Genomic DNA, 17,818 nt, shown 5'->3' on the forward strand with positions numbered 1-17,818 from the left:
CCCACAATTTTTGACCAAGTAGTCACACTCTAATTTGATTAGCACAATTTTAGTACCCTGATCCCTTACCGTTTAGTTTATTGTACTGTACTCCATACAATGTACTTCCACGTTTGAAGACAAAAGTGTCACAAAGTTCAAAATGTAATACTGGAACTGTATGATCATTCTAGCTTCAATTAAAATCCTGATAGGCAAGTTTGAAATTCAGCTGCCAATGAGACTGGGAATTTGGATCATATCATTCTAATGATGCATCACTTATGTGGTTTACTCCCAACTTGTTTTCTGGAGCAATCCAAAAATTGTTGTTCTCCTTTAACATCTAAAATACCCTGAAACCTCATAAGGCTTTGTTCTAGAAGCTCCCTGCCCTATGATTTATGATAAGGAGGAAATGAGAGGCAAAACCATCAGGTTCTCCACACACAGGCACAAAGTGAGAACTAATCCCCATAATTACCATCCTCTTGTTGCCAAACTCCCATCAGGCAGCAGAGACATAGGTATCTAAGGGAAGAGAGGCAACAGGCGAGCTGTGGGCTGCATTTGGTCCATCGGTGGCTAAAATGTGGCACTCAGGAGCCTTGAGTCCACACATCTCAATATTCTATAAAACAATTTGAAATGTATTCAAAAATGTCCCTTATGCCCTCTATTATATGTGGGATCCAAACTTTACATATTTTAGGATACCCTGGTAGGTAGCGCCCCCTTTAATTTTTAAAAAAGAAATATTTTTGCCACTGCAGGGCATAAAGGCATGCTTTCAGTTTGAAAAAAGCTCCTTCTAACTGTCTGTACTTTTTTAAAAAAAATGTGCACTAGGTATCTTGTGGGGGTGAAGGTTGGTTGTGATTTTATTGAGGGAAAATACAAATGCTGATTTTGGACCACATTGAGAAGGAAATACAAATTATTTTTAATAATTTATAGTTATAACTTTAAAAGTTATACAGTGGTGCCTTGAATAGTGAGCGCTTCTATTAACGATGAAACCGAATAGCGATTAATTTTTCAGGGCTTTTTTTCACTTTGAATAGCGATGTTTCCTATGGAGATTTTCCATTAGCGACGGCAATTCTTTCCAATTGGAACGGATTAGCTGGCTCTCAATGCATTTCAATGGGAAACCACATTTCAAATAGCGATGAAATCCAATAGTGATGTTTTTTGCGGAACACATTAACATGCCTATTCAGAGCACCACTGTACGTAATCTTTAAATACCTATTTGCCCTTCTTTTTTAAAAAAAGTATGTAAGTAGCCTCTGTAGGGGTGCAAGCCTTTGGACTACTGCCCAGTCTGAAAATTGGCCCTCAGCACCACTGAGATCACCCACCCCAATGAAAGTAGGATATTTATTTATGTATTTATTTATATTATGCCGTTCTCCCATTAGGGACCCAAGGTGGCTCACCACAATTAAAATTATAAAACAACTTTTAAAAATTACTATATGTCATATTAAAAACCCATAAGCATATATTAAAATTTAAAACCAAGATTAATTTTAAAAATTAAACAATCTGTACATTAATTAAAAAAACCCATTTCTGAGTCAGTTATTGCTTAAAGCCTGCCTGAAGAGGAAGATCTTCGCCTGACAACAGAAGGACAAGAGGGAGGAGACCAATCTGGCTTCTTGGGGCAGTGCATTCCAAAGCCTGGGAGCAACCAGAGAGAAGGGCCCCTCTGGGCTTCTCTTGTGTCCATGCCCAACAAGCTTGGAAAGATGGTGGGCCCAAGAGAAGGTCCTCCACAGAAGATCTTAAAAGCCAAGAAGGCTCATGTGGGTGGTGCTGGAGGATAATGCTGGAGGATAATGCCGGAGGAAGGCAAAGACCTGTTCAGCTCAGCCTCTTGTTTCCCACTGTGGCCAGCCAGATGCTTATGGAAAACCCACAAGCAGGACATGAGCATGGAAACCTTTCTTTTTTTGCTCATGTCCTCTAGGAAGTGGTATCCACTGGGATGCTGCCCCTGATCCTAAAGAGAACATGTAGCAGGGGTAGGTCCCCTCCCACTACAGCCAGTCCCAGCCAGTCTGAACAACTATCAGGGGTTATCAGGGTTCTAGTCCAAAACATCTGGAGGGTCCTGGGTGACCTGTCTATGGCATATAGATTTTGCCACTGTCAGTTTTGTTCTTGTGGGTGTTTTCACACTGATAGTAACTTAAAGCTTGGTGCTGGTTTGAATGTTACTGTCCTGTCCTGAGATTAATTTTTAAGGATATATTAGTTTGGTTTGATTAGGGTTCTACTGACGATCATCAGTGATCTTGGTGGCTAATGGCACTCTTGGTGACTATTCAAACACTTTGAAGAGAGATAGAATCTAAAATACCAGAAGACAAAGCAGAACAAACCCCAGGACCCCTTGGTTGTTACAGAGCAAGCAACGGGAAAATCCTCTTAACACAGTCTTTGCTCCATCTACACATTGCTATGGGCTGGAAATAAGGAAACATGCAAATAGTATTATTTGAGAGAAGCAACACAGCTTTGTTTTAGTGCCCATATTCATCCAGATATGTGTGCTGCTTGCTTATATACAGGTGTGTGTGAGACAAACTGTAACACTTTGTTTTGCTGCTAGAAGGCAAAATCCCCTCCTGATCTTTCCATGTCTCTCAGAGATTTATCACTTCCACTGATCCACACTGTCCATTTTTTTACCCCTTTCCTTCCATTCTTTGATTCTCCTAGACGGTCCCATAACTCTGTTTCCATCCACCTCCCCCCACTCTTGCTTCCTTGTACATTCCCACATTCCTTTTCTTGAAGGTCTCTGGGAAAAGAGAATGGATGGCTCCCTGTTTTGGAGCAGCTGTAGAAAGCCTAATCACAAACTTGATTCCTTTTCTGCAAAATGGGTGTTGCCCCCATGCTAGCCTAATGGCAACAACTGGAAAGCACCAACTGTCCCATTAAAGAAAGTGGATGGATTGATGCAATCCAACAAAACAACATAGGAGTGTGGCCATGGGGTGAGGGTGGTGTAGACTCTGAGAAATCCAGGAACCTGCAGGCCATTGCATATGTTGGAAGTTCAAACAACCTCCTCATTTTTAATGAGACTTTGAACTCATGCCAGCAGCGAACATGGGAGCAAAGCCCTATATTTATAATCACCACCGACAAATAGACACATGTACCCAGGGACATTTCTAGGAGAAAAGCAACAACAATACAAACACAAACACACACATTTCTTGTTTCTCCCTACTTTGTAGAAGTAGGTGTTTGATAAAATCCAGTATGGATCTCACAAAGTTAGATGGCCTTTTCCTTTTTAAAGGAATATACTGTATTTTTCTGTGTATAAGATGCCCCCATGTATAAGACACCCCCACTTTTCTAATCCAAAATTAAGAAATCTTAGTGAGGTTTAGCAAGTGTAGGGGGAAAGGGATCAAAGTGCTGCAGGATCCATTTGATCCCTGCTTTCCCCTCCACTTGTTTTTGTTCTCTCCTCGGCTTACTTCCGTGTATAAGACGACCTTCAATTTTTAGTCTAAAGATTTTAGACAACAGTATAGTCTTATACATGGAAAAACACGGCATATAGAATAAAGCACACACACTGTTATTATCATCATCATGTCATGTTGTTCTAAACATTGATACCTTAAGTAGTTCAGTGTACGGGGAAGGGGATGTTACTACTTCAAAGAGATGTCCCAATTTCAACAGGCACCAGAAATACAATCACAAATACTGGGAGGATGGGAAAGGGCAGGAAAGGAGCAGAATCGTGTTGTCACGACATACATTGCCACAAACCAGGGATGAAGCTTCTACTTCAGAAATGAAGCAACATGAATTGTAAGAAATTCTGTGCAAAACCTCCTGGCAAAATGTGGCCTGCTGGATTTTTTTAAGGTTCAACATTTAAAAAAAAAGCACTGGAAATGATACATCAAAAAGGGGGAGGGCAGGGGAGAGAAAGTTATTTATCATTTGGGTACCTGAAAGTAATCCAGAAAGATCAGGCTGATAATATGTGAGTAAACATAAGTAAAGCAAACTTAACAGTTTCAAGTTACCAGCTCGAGACTAAAGTATACTTATCATGCTGAACAGGATGTATTTTTGAAAGACACTTTTGAGAATATAGCCATATTCACCTGTTGTAACTACAAGAGCAAAGAGTTTTGTAGCATTTTAAAAAGCAGCAAGCTCTACCTGGCTCAATTTATAGTATGAGCTGCCGTCTACTACCTGGAGTCTATGCATCTGATGAAGTGGGCCTAAGTCCATGAAAGCTTATGTCAAGTAAAATGCCTCAGCACTTAAAGTGCCTCAAGACACTGTTGTTTTTCAAAAGAAATATTTCATGTTGGTTAAATGCCACACATAAATGGCATGCCTTTGCTAAGGTATGCTGTTTTTCCCCCCATGCTGGCACATAAACCATTTCCTTGAAGGGCAGGGACACAGCTGTCAGCATTTCAGGTGAAGGATGTGCCTCACACTTCATCTCTCACAGCTTGGGTAACTAGGAGGAGCATTCCTCCAAGCCCTTCAGCTGTGCAGTCTTTTCACAAGCTCCAGAATAATTGGTGCTTGTACACGAGAAGCAGTCGATATGTTCTCTAGGCTAGGGCCAGCACTGACATGAGGCACAATGAGACAGTGATCTCAGGCAGCAGTTCCGGAAAGGCAGGACACAGGGCAAGGTGGGCAAAAGTTAAACCAGCTCCATTATTCCATGATTATATGTGTGCTAACACCTTGCAATCTGGCTGGTGTCTTCTAACTCAGCCTTCTTTCCTCAGCTAAAATGAAGGATACCTAATGCTGCTAAGGGTAAAGTAAGGTTCAGCTGGCAGTCTGGTCAACATCTAGAAGTAGAATGTATATCTTTGTGTATATTGTTCTTCACCTCAAGCAGCGAAATGTCTCAGGGACACTTTGGTGTAGTTTCACAACCCTCATTAATAGACAAGATATGAAACAAATGTTTGATTAAAAAATTGGATTTAAAATTGGAACTTCAAGTTCTGTATTTGAAAACTTGATCACCAATTTGACTAATTGTGGTTTTTTTTTCCATGTAATCAAATGTTTAGGGGGTGGTTTCAGACTGGTGCAGGAAGAACAACCTTCAGAACACGGCCAAAGAGCCCGAAAAACCCACAACAACCATTAGATCCCAGCCATGAAAGCCTTTGTGAATACAAAGATAGACATCAATTGCTGAACACTATTGAGTGATATCGATCAAATATGGCCAGCATCAAACGACAAAGCAAACTTTAAAATAGCATCAATTGTCATGTAGCTAGCCTTTTTTTTTTTTGGCATTTATATAGTTGTAGTGTTCAGTGTGCATTATGGACCTTATCTGAGTAAATTGTGTACCAAGGATGGGGATGTACCAACATCGGGGTCCAGCTGGATATGGTTGGGCTATAATACCCATGAGGCCTTATCACTGGCATCCTTGCCCAGGACTGATGAGAAAGGCAGTCCAACAAATATCTTGATGGTCACATATTAGAATTATCATACAATTGAATGTCCTTTTATTTTCTTCCCCACCCCGACATCTCATATCACTCAAGGAGAGTACCACCAACTTTCCAGCTGAGATGGGAGCAAGAATATGGAGTAATGAGGCAAGGAGAAGAAATCTGTTCCACCAGTGGTTCTAGTCACATTAGCCAATGGAAATAATTTAGAACCTGCACGAAACCTCTTTTTTTCTGCAAGCTTCTCCCTGCTGGCAATCCTAACCTACACATCAAAAGTAAGCTACTTTCTCTTTTCTTCTGAAATTAGAAACTAGGGTGAGGGCTCTAGGATGCCTTGGTGCAATCTAATCTCTCAATCCAAATTGCAAAACTCATAGCTAATCTCACAACCGCTACACAAGAGGGAGCAGCAGAAGACTTGGGTTGGAGGGAACCTCAAGTTTTACTGGATATATTCCAAACATCTTGCCTGTAATGCTGAGGTCAAACTAGGGGTTAAGTGTGGAAATGCTTATGTGAACACCCCACACCTTTACCTAACCCCCATACAAATAGTACAAAACCAGGGATGTACAATTATTATTTCCTAAGCAGCAACATTCTTTCTAGAATTGGATTTAGGAGAAGGATATTGGGGAAACGAGGAGGAGGAGACTGGCCTGTTCAAAGCCCAAAGACCGAAATCCTGTTGCTTAGCAAAATAAGTTGCACGATAGAGGACACCCAGTGAGTCAGTGGGAATTTGATGTGTCAACTTCTAAGTTCCATTGATTCAAATGGGGCTATCTTCCTTGTGACTTACTACACCAGGCAACAGGAATCCAGCCCTTGTGTCATCATATACATTCATGCTTCCTTCCCAAATCTACAGCACAGTTAGTGTCACCAACTGATTCTACAGGTTGGAAGCAACAGGCTGCAAAAAAAAATAAATAAAATAAAATAAAATAAAATGTAAACCTGAGTTATATTTTTGGTAACAAGGGCACAACGGAGTTAAAAAAAATAACTTTTGAGCTCTGGATGGATTCAAATGGACCAAGAATTGATCAGCCGGGGAACAATCTGTGTCTATGTATTCATCACCCTAAATATATATGTTTCCCCTTAAGATGTATGTGCTGGAACAGAAACAATAGTTAACTCAGATAGTCGTTTTAGCAAAGCAGAAATAAAACAGGAATATTCTAAAAAGTAAAGGAAACCACTCCATAAAAAGAAACATTAACCCAAAGTGATAGATAGCATACTGCATTATACAGTACACCACCTTGGACATCATGCTGACACCAGGAAAATTGCTAGCAAGACTTTCAGGCTCCAAATATCTTTGGCATTCTTTTAAAATTCATGAGCACTGCATGCTAAATGAAGCCCTGGGACAACATAATCCATCATCCAAAACTGGAAAGTTCATTCTCCAAGGTAAAATCCCTATATGGCTAATATCATCTGCCCAAGAGAAAATGGCAGCTGGCTTGTGTTGGAACCTTAGGATTTACAGAATCAGCCCCAAACACCAAGGGGAGAGGTGCTAAACCAGCCCAGTGAGAGCTGAGGGTACATAAGCATTGCATGACACTGGCTGAATGTTTGGGGAAGAAGATGAAATAGTCTATCTTGGAAGAGGGCATCGCTAGATGATTGGTTGTTTGGCTGGCTGGCTGGCTCCCTGAACAAACAGAAACAGACAAGACAGGTACATTGTGTTACATGCCTCTCTTGCCACATTTAATAATCTACTAGGCAAAGCAATTGTTCAACATCATCATTTAGTTAGTATGAAAAGAATAGGTGATGGCTGATCTCTCAAGCGCAATATATATCAGATTTGCCTGAGGCAGGAAGAACTCTGGAGAACAGTGTGAGAGGACAGAACTACACTGACAAGAGGAGTTAATGGCCTCTGTGAGAGTCACATGTGAAAGCTTCCGGCTTTCCATTGTGCCAGGCTAAGGCTGTTACAGAAGACAAACTGGTTCAGCAATGAAACCTTTGTTTGTTGTCCTAGATTCAAGTGTACACCTGGGAAATGCCTTTGCTACGTATGGCATTTCCTACTGATTGCTCCATACTAGTCCTTGCCTCTTCAGAAAGTCTTAACAAATCAAGTGATTCAGATTAGACGCCTTATGCCGATGTTGCTTCTAAGACCTATTTCTAATTTTTTAAAAAAGAGAGTACAAGATTACAAAGTGAGGCCCGAGCTCAAGAAAGGAAGGGGTCAGATTGTGACACATTGTATTTTGCCAAGCATAAATGTAAACCACGATCCTGCCAAAAGTGTGGATTTATATATCTGATGCAACCTGGCTTGGGCTCAGAGGAATTTGTCAGGGTTAGATGAAGTCAGAAAGCCGCTGTCTCTTTCAGGTGTTTGTGTGTGTGCCACCTATCTTGTCTTGCCAGTTTGTGATCACCAGTTGGGAGCAGCTCCCACCCACTCCACTGAGATCATCCCCTTGTTTGCTGGCATGGCAAATTCATCTCTGCTCTGCTTAGTAAAGTGACACACCTGTCTCCAGAGAAAGGTTGGAAAAAAAGACTCCTGAAAGCAGGAATAATATGCCGAGAAAGTAAGTAAGCTGACTGATGAAACATAATACATGATGTTGTGTTTGTCACATTTATTTGCACGCTTTTAGTTATTAGAGACCTGGAAAACAGGTCAAAAATGCCTAGTGGTCATTAAAGGGCAACAAAAGGCCTTTAATGACCACTAGGCGTTTATGACCTCTTTTCCAGGTCTCTAATAACTAAAAGCATGCAAGTAAATACTTATGATTATCATGTGGGTGCAGCAAAGCATTTTCATTTACCTGTCTTTGGATCAGGTATAAATTGCCTGGTCAAGGGACAATATTCCTGATCCACAGTCTCCCTTCTCTTTTGGCTTGATACATTTAAAAAATCTTCCTTGTATGTAAAAACATCATTCATGCCCCATTAGTTTTAAACAAGCACTCACCTGCGGGGAAATAACCAAAGTCTCCTATTTAAAAAAAATCATTAAAATATACTAAATATTTTTGGTGAAAAATTTGAACCATTTTGGGGTTGCCTTGTATTTCACTAGCCAGAATGTTATTGAGAAGTCATAGCAGCAAAGGGAAGCTCCCTAACACATTGCTGGCATCTTCTTATTTAGCTGTAATGTACCATTGCAACTTACATAATTTTGCTAATTTTGGATTAAAATACCAAAATAATTCCACCCACTGACACTATCATTCTACACAGGTTGATTGTGTCACTTTATACCGTAGAGTTTAAGACAGAGCCACTGTAGTGGAAAGATGAGGCAGACCACCTCAAGCCGGTGTCTTCTGGGTTGTGTGATTACAAATTCTATCATCCCCAGCCAGAGTTGGTAGTCAAACATATCTGGAACATGCGAGGTTGGGAAAAGGTGGGTAAGAACACTGGGATAAGGAAGGACGGGTACAGGACTTGACTTTGCCACAGAGCTTGTTTGGTGAGCTTGGATTAGTCACCATCTCGCTGACCAACCCACCTCACGGAATTATTGTGACAATCACAATAATCACATTAGAAAACTGGACCAATCTGTGCTGAACTCCTTAGAGGAACAATGGGATACAATAGGTTGTCGGCCATTTTGAACAGAATATGCGAACAGAGAGGCCTTGGGTCTCCTTCAGTGGAGCTCTTATGCATTTCAGATATGATTGGTTCATAGTAGGACCAAAAACTTGAGATGAATTGTACAACTGATAATGTACTCCACTAGGCACTAATACAGAAAATACTACTGACTTCATAATTCTAATGACTCAAAAGCTATTCCCCAGCAACATTAATTATGACTGGACATTAGATTTAAAAATTATGATTTTGCTTACAGTTCAAAGAACGAGCTATGGTAAGACGTCCTTTCCAAGCAATCAGCTTTTCTCTCTTTCCAGCTATGGTTCAGTGACACAAATCCTACCACTCCACCCCCATTCATAAGTGCATCCATATGGTAGGTCTCAGGTTTACCAGCCTTTTGGCACCTATCCTGAATCTGATCCCTATGCCATATCCTTGCAAACTGACGCAACAGAGTGGAAGAAAATCATGCAAATGGAAGGACATGTGTAAATATGTACAGAAGCTGTGTAACACATTAGCCTTCCCACTCACCTGTCCCTCTATCATGTCTAGCGGGAGGGGGAAAGTGCACGAGACACCTAATCTGGAAGCGAGATTGCCACTTTTTTTGGACAAAAATAAAATCTCGCCATTCTCCTGTGTCTTTGACAAGAACATGGCATCCAGAGAATAAATAAACAAAGCCTTTTTTTTCCATTTCTGCATGCCAGGAAAAGTTTAATCTGATTATCTTCTGATTATCAGGCTACTCTTAACAACTAGCTTCAAACAACAACTTTTTTGTTACTTTCCCAGGGAACTCTGGGAGCTGTAGTTTAAAACAACAACTTTTCCAAGTTCTGGTTTAAACATACATGTAGACTGAAAGAGGTAACCATTACAAAGGCAGATGAGACTGCACCCAAAAAGAGTAGGTTTAGCCATTTTGCACAGTTGAGACACAAAGCTTTTATGTTGTTATATGCTGCCACACCATATAACATTTACAGTGACCCTAACAGTTTTGAGGTTTGTGAGACATTCAAGAGGTAGTTTACTATTGCTAGTGACTTTCCATGGCCAAGCAAGGATTTGAACCCAGGTCTCCCCAGTCTGAGCCCAATACTCTGACCCACTACACCACACTGGCTATCCCAGATTTATACCTTATTCCAAAGGCTATGTTGATATTTCAACAGTGCATAGAAATTCCAAGACAAGGATTCAAACCCAGAAGCAAGTCTCCCACACACCAATTTTTAGCAGCTGCTTTTCCAAGCCACAAATAAACTTCTTAACAAAAAGTATCCCTCACGGGGAGAGGAAAACCTGGATATGGTTTCAGTTTTATACCCCTCAATTACTATGGCTAGACTTAATTCTGTCCATGCTGGCTGGGGCTTGTAGCCCAAAAAGCAACTTTCCCAATGTCTGCTTACGATGGTGGCCAAGAGGCAAACAAGAAGGCTGAACACTGAAAAGGACAGAGCGGTAGCATAGAAACAGGGAGGTGGAAAGCTGTGATAAAAACAGAATGGCTGATTAAGCTATGGAATATCCTATTTTTCAGTTAATATGTGAAGAATGAAGTCTAGGCAGAAAATAAAGAATTCCTAAACATAAGAATTATTCAGTGTGGAATCTGTATAATTTCAAAGTAACTGTAGCCAAAATATTCTTTGATTGAACTTTTAGAAGCAGAGGAAAATATAAGATGGATGGCTACTTCATGAAATGGATAATAAAAATGGGTTATTGTTTTTAAGGAATTAACACAGAACTAGTTGAAGTACTATGCTAGTCCAAGTGATGTTCTCACGCAGTGGTTCCCAGCTTTGGATAATCCAGGCATTCTTGGACTGCAATTCCCAGAACCCCCGGCCAGCACAGCTGGTGGCGAAGGCTTCAGGGAATTGCCGTCCAAGAACACCTCGGTTCCTCAAGTTCTAGAGGTTCATTTCATTACTCATTCATGGGGACACCATAAGTCAGAGGAAACTTGACTGCACCCAACAACATAGAATGTGCATCTCCACCACAGTTTGGTCATGTGGAACAAGGAAGGTCTAGTAAGGAAACTGAATTGCAAACTAACACACCTACAAAGTGTGCACAGTAGCCCTCTCTTTTTGATTTTTTTAAAGCCTGACCAGCTGGTAGAGTGCAGGAGAAGAGAGCAGGAATGGACAAAAAAGCTTACCTTTCTGTTCCACTGCTTATCTCCTGCAATTATGCTGAGTGAAATGTCAATATACCTCATCAGGAAGTTTTATCAGTGCACTGTACAGTAAATTTCATACAATGGATGCTATTTAGTATATATATTTTAAAGGGAGGAATAACACCCAAGAGCCATTACCAGTTATTTTGCATGACACCTGGAAACAGCTTGCTGAAATGTGTCCCATAATGAAACATGTTGCCTCTTTAAGCTGAAACAAACCTTCTGGTTTTCCTGATGGTTTGGTGGGTTGCTCTAGCCTTCCAGATGTTTTGTTCCTATTTATGGAGAATAGATGGTCAGGGCTGAAGCCCAAGCATTGTCAGCTAGCAAAAGCTTTACAGTCCAGTGATAAACATTTTCTTTGTGAACTGGATTATTGACTTCTGGACTGTTCAACAAGTATCTATTGTCCTGGCTAAGAAAGCAGGGCTTAGAGATGCTGCTGGCAGTGCCTGCTGCAGGACCAGAAGTCAAGTAAGAAGTGGGCAGGACTCCCAGGATTAACAGAGAGGATTCTATGGAGGACTCTCACTCATGGCAATGCTCAGAGCGATTCTGACTTGTCCCTTCCATGGTTTTCCCATCTGCATCCCATTTGACTAGCTGGCTCACAATCAGATAGGTGTGTGTTACTTGCCACAGCTTATACAGACAATCACCCATCTGCTGACATAGGCCTCACTTGAACTCATATGCAAGAGAATAGAGACAGCAATTGCAGTGGTGTAGAGTGTCTTTTTCTATAGCTAGGTGCGGACAACCGAGCAAAATCAGGGATTATTAGCACACCCAAAGTCCCTCCCCCTAGCCTGGATAATCTCCTATTGCCACAAAGCTCTCCTGTACTACTTGCCTTCCATTCCACTAAACATTTCTGCCCTCTAGCGCTGAGCACTGGCCAAGAGAAACTCCTCCTGGACCAGTTACGGCATCTATATTTTGGACATTAGCAAGGTGCTATAATAATGCCAACCTCTTCCCGTGAGCAAGTAACCAGATCAGATACCAACTGAGATATGGCCAGACTGTGGCATATATTAGGCTAAATCTAGTAGTGTCACTTCCAACTAGAGGTAATCCAGTGAAATCAATTGAACTTTCATCATCTGTACAAGTACTAACAGGTTTTTTCTGAGTTAGTGTGAGGATTAATCAGGACTGTAGAACATGGCACATTAAAGTAGTGCAACAGTCCTAACTGTCAATCTTGTCACTTGCAGACAACTCTTTATTAGTCACCTATAGAAAGTTCATACACGCCATTCTCGACTCTTATTCCACCTCTCCAAAATTATTATGGGAAATCCAAGCATTAGCACCCTACAGTATGGTTGCTAGTTGCAGAATATCTTTTTAGATGAATGCTTGCAATAATTCTGCAGTTCTTTCCAAATCACAGTATTGATTTGGAAAGAGCAGCAGCAGAGGTATTCACTCGGGTCTTTTTGGGTCAGCACAGATGAGACTCCCTGCTAGATTGGAAGCAAAGTTTAAGAGCATAAGCGCATATGCGGGACTTCAAGATAGAAGCCCTCAACCATGTTTGCTTCCCAGTAACTGGTATTCAGTGGCATTTTGCCTCTCAAAATGGCAGGTCCAAGTAAACCTTGTGACTAATATTAGCAACTAAACGAAGTGGCTTCCAAGCCATCTTCATCAGGCACCATCACTATTTCCCATGACAGCATACAGTATTCTGTAAGGTATGCATAACAATATCATCCAGCCTTCAGCCCTCCAGATGTTTTGGCCATGCTTTTGAGAATTGAAGACCAAAAGAATGGAGAATCAAAGGTTGGGAGCCACTGCTGTAAGTGAACCACTCCTTACCCAGTAGTCTGTCCGGTGGGAGCGGGACATAAGGAATGTTGCAAAATAAAAGAAATGTAACCATAGTTTTAGTTTGAGAACGGAAGGAAATCTGGAGGAAAAGGTGAACAGGCCAACATTTGTTGGAGCTTTTTCCAAAGTGAAGAGCATAAAGCCCAACTAGTGCAGCTGCTTTAACAGTCATAACATTAACAACTTTTAGGATTTATCCTTTTCTACCCCGCTGGCTATTTTGACAGCATTCTCCCCACATACCACTGATGTTGCCCTTACATGGTACTGTCAATGCTTTGAGAGCACTGAACTGGATAGGACTCATCTTTTGATTATGTTATCTTTCATATTGCATTTGCCAGAAGAGCTTAAAGCTCCCAGGGCAGGGATGTGTCTCACTCAGCTTGCAAGCAAGACATCTGCCTATGGTGCAATGATGTGGGAGTTGGGGTGTGTCTTTCATATTCAGAGTATCTCTGGAACAATTATGCTATGTACACATACACTTCCTACAGAACCTCCTCAAGGCAAGTCAGGCCCGAAAAACTGCTCGTCACAAGGCTCTGCCTCTGCTCTAGAAGGGAGGGTGGTAGTGATCCTGAAGCATGGGAAAAGAGTCAGCAGGCCTTGAAAGTGCCTTTTTCACAGCAGGACAACTAACACACCACCTGAGTCTTTGGGATGCTCCAGCCTATCCTTCCCCAAACTGATACCCTCTAAAGATGTTGGACTAGAGACCCCATCTTCCCCAAAACAGCACAGCCAAGCTAGCTAGAGTGATGGGATTTTGTGGCCCACAGACACGTAGAAGGTGCTGGGTTGGCAGAGGCTGGTCCTTCTCTTTCAGAGTTTAAAATTATGGGGACAAGAGGCAGAATCTTTTTTTTTCCAGGCCAGTACTCTTCCTTCCTAGCAAATAGGTAAGATGTTTCTGTTTCAGCAGGCATTGAGACACACACAGAGAGAAAGAGAAAGGCTAGTAAATTTATAATCAGTATACCACATGCCCTTTGTAACTTTGTAGTAAAGAGAAAGAACATATTATGTGAAAGGTGTAGATTGTAAGAATCCCTGTAGGCCACTGTTTGTGGAGATGGGGCAGAAACATGGAGATATTTACTAACCATAGCCATGACCTGTCCCGACTCCACCTTCCATATTAGACACCTAGAGCAACTCCACTTTGTGTGAAACCTGTTTTCTCTACAAAGTTACAGAGTGCAGACAGAGGGGTCCACAGAGATCCATTTATGTTCAAGCAAAGAACCACAATTCAGTCAGGCTTCTGGGCAGAGATTCCTCTAATGGCTGAAGGAGAAAAACCTAGGCTTCATTGGAAATCTGATATAGAGCTTGGAAAAAGACTCCATGGCTGGGGGATTGTCTGGGTTACAGTCCAAATGGTAACTTCTCCAAACTCTGGCCTATCGTACGGTACTCTACCACAGCACTAACATACACCAGGTAGTCTCACAAGTTACAACAAGCAGTAAAGCCACTATAATTTATTTTCGATTGTGTGGGTAAAGCATAAATTAATTTTTTTTTCAGTTGGAAATAAATACTAAAGTAGAAATGCCAATTTGCTGTCTGCTACCCGCAGCATTACTTACACCCTATTACCAGAAAGTGCATTTTTTGGGTAGAGAATTATGAGGAGTCCACCCTTTGCATGGATGTTTATTTAGCTTCTGAAAGACAAAGTATTACCTATTTGCTACTCATGCTCACTCCTAGTGCCAGCACAACAAAAGGAAGCCAGGGCTCCAAGTGTGTAAAACATTTCTGAACCCAAACAATTTGTTTCCTATGATGTGTGCGCCTACTATCTTATCATGTAAGTAAACTGATGTGCAAGTCCTGCCTTGAAACAAAGACACCTAGCAACTTTGGAAACAGGTCTAGCAAGAATGGAAACGCTAACAAAGAAAATGAAATTTCCCAGGCTGAAAGATTGCCCTAAAACTTTGTGGGTGTTTTTGGTTTTTTAAAAACCCATATCAATACTTGTTTAATCCTTGCCTTCTACAATTGCCAATTTTTTTTAATTTGTTGCCTATGTAGAGGTTGCAAGCAAACTACAGTTAGGGCAGAGAAGTGGCTAAAATAGCATATTAATAGTTAAAACAATTATTCTTGAACAAAAGTGTATCAGAATCAGGCAGGGAGTCAGAATACAGTAAATATAGGCAAGTCTGTCAAATGCTGGTTTCTCCCTATTCCCTTTAGTAGAATATTAACGCTTTTGCCTATCACCATGTTAGGCAAGGGGCAGGCGGAATGTGGTCCATGGTGCCTTTGGATCTGACCCATGGCCTCCCTTCCTCACAGCAGACCGGCTCCTCTCTAAAGTTCCCATTCGTGTGACTGAGACTTTTGTCCTGGGGTCTAATTATTAGAGGTTCTCCCTCACTTTAGGTATCAGTTCTAACTACTAAGTAGTAGGCATAAAAAGGCTCTCCACCCATGGCCTAGATACACTACCTCAAATCTAGGCCATTGCATACAAAAGAACAAAATGACCCCTCTTATCCATGGCTATCAGTCTTCAAAGGCAAATTGAGTAATTTTTAGAAAAGGTCGATAGGATTGTAAGACATCTAAAACTCTATTTTAAAAAAAGTAAACCAAGGAGTTGCTCTGCTTTGAGCATACTTATATCCTCTACTGCAGATAGCATTTCAGGATGCGACTTGACCTCTCTTCCCCTTCCCAGCGCCTGCTTGTTTCACAAAACCCATCTCCATTCAAGACTTCATGGAACAAATTGAGCTTTTCCCTCAAGAACACAAACAAGGGCCAGCCGTTCCTATTAATTCCATACTGTGTTTCATGGATCAAAGCCCCTTCCACCCCTCCTCCTTCTTACAAAAATAAACATTCTGTGTCTTCCCTCTGTCTCCTAAAAGGCACATGAGCTGCCCTTACCTTGGTGGAAAGCCAAGCAGAGGGTTACCAGCAGAACACCACTTTTCCACAAGCCTTCCATGTTCTTGCTGCTTAAGGAAGCCTTCAGTGATGAGAAGAGTAGGTGCCTCCTGTATATAATGAGCAATCCCCAAATGACAGGCAACAGGATGGAGAGAACACCCACACACCCTAGCAGTTTCACAAGTACCACTTTGCCACACCCAGCCTCAGGTTAATGAAATTAATGCACATAATTTGTAAGAACCTCTGCACTCCCAGATGAGCGGTAACTCCAGTTTTTACATAATAACCAATTCCCTGCCCGCTCCTTATGCTTCCTGCTGTGGATGAATACGGGAAAGGAAGTTGAGCGGTCAGGCTGTGTAGTTCTAGTCATCTCTTCCTCATACATAGTCCAAAACTCTAGCAGCACCATATTATAGATCTCTACTGTTAGTCATTTAGAAATCAGCATCTGTTCACCTCAGAAAGAGCATGGAGAGAAGCTTTTGTCTCAGGGGTGGGGTATCTTTTGCCCATTTTGCCCTGCAATTCCTGTCAGCTCCACCTAGCACAGACAGCAATAAGGAACTATGGGGGTTGCAATTCAGAAGATCTGGAGGGCCTGAATTCCCCACCCATGATTTAATTCCAGCCATCAACATCTGAAAGCCGACTTCCAAGGGAGAGCATTGGTCCACATCAGTCTTTGAATCGCCTTTCCCAAAAGCCAGTTCTTGGGAAAGGAAGGCCTGCTCACAAGATCTCCACCCACCTCAGGGCAAATGAATGGAGGTGCTTGGCATACAGAGCATCTATGAAGGCCTGGCCCTACCTGCCGTTTGCCCTCTGTAGCATTTGTATGGCTCCTGTGGCAAACTGGATCCTATTGGCACAGCAAAGGACCCTGCAAAGCTTTCTTTAAAAACAAAAACATCATTTTCTGTTGATAGAACCAACAGAAGGCCTTCATATTTCTACAGTATTGCTTCTTGTTTCATTTTCCACAGCAAAGCACCTCATAGAATCCGCTTGGTCCGTGAGATCTTCAGGAAGGACTTTTCTTGATTCCATTGACATCACAGGCACGGAGCTAAGAGAGGGGCCTTCTCTGTGGCTACTCCCAGGTTGTGGAAGACCCTCTCACAGGAGGCTAGGCTGGCCCTCTCCTTGCAGTCCTTCCAGCAGCCATTGGCAACCTTCCTTTTAAAACCCGCCTTTGATCTGCGACTGCCCTGGCAGGACTGGAATTTTTGGAAGGGGTGCAGCAATTTTTAATCATGCTTTAAATGTGTTGTAACTAGTGACACTTCAACACTCTTTAGGTTTAATCGTGCTTTAGTATTAACATCTTAAGCTATTGTTACTTTAAATATATGTATTTTTACCTGTTGTACACCATTTTGAGTCCCATCATGGGGAAAGGAATAAATGAATGAATTATGTAATAGTCCTATAGAATTTCCACATCTATAAACAGACTACAGCGAGAGTGAGCAAAGCGGTCCTTCAGCTGTCATTGAACTGCATCTCCTGTGGTCTCTTTATCATATGCTGTTGTGAGTAGAACTTGTTTTAAAGCTGATGAGAGTCACAGGCCAGTAACTGCAGAGCTCCTCCTGAACTCAGAAATTCATTAAGACTATAAAGAGTGTATTGGATCACACCAAAGGCTTATCCAGACCAGCATTCTGTTAGCACAGACCCCCAACTTAGATGCCCATGGAAAACCCGTTTATGGTTGCATTCCCCAAGAACTAGCACTTGAATACATACGGCTTCT

General features: G+C 41.6%; 1 protein-coding gene across 1 annotated transcript in view; it reads right to left on the minus strand.

The window, feature by feature from the left end:
- Positions 1-17,056, minus strand: part of LOC110073667 (prosaposin-like) — a 39,393-nt gene extending 22,337 nt beyond the window's left edge. Inside the window, exon 1 of the mRNA XM_072993260.2 lies at positions 16,054-17,056. Within this exon, the coding sequence (XP_072849361.2) occupies positions 16,054-16,114 (61 nt within the window). The 5' untranslated portion in view covers positions 16,115-17,056. The remainder of the gene's footprint in view (positions 1-16,053) is intronic.
- Between the last annotated feature and the right edge of the window lie 762 nt (positions 17,057-17,818).

This window comes from Pogona vitticeps, chromosome 3 (assembly GCF_051106095.1).
Source record: "Pogona vitticeps strain Pit_001003342236 chromosome 3, PviZW2.1, whole genome shotgun sequence".
Lineage (NCBI taxonomy): Eukaryota > Metazoa > Chordata > Lepidosauria > Squamata > Agamidae > Pogona > Pogona vitticeps.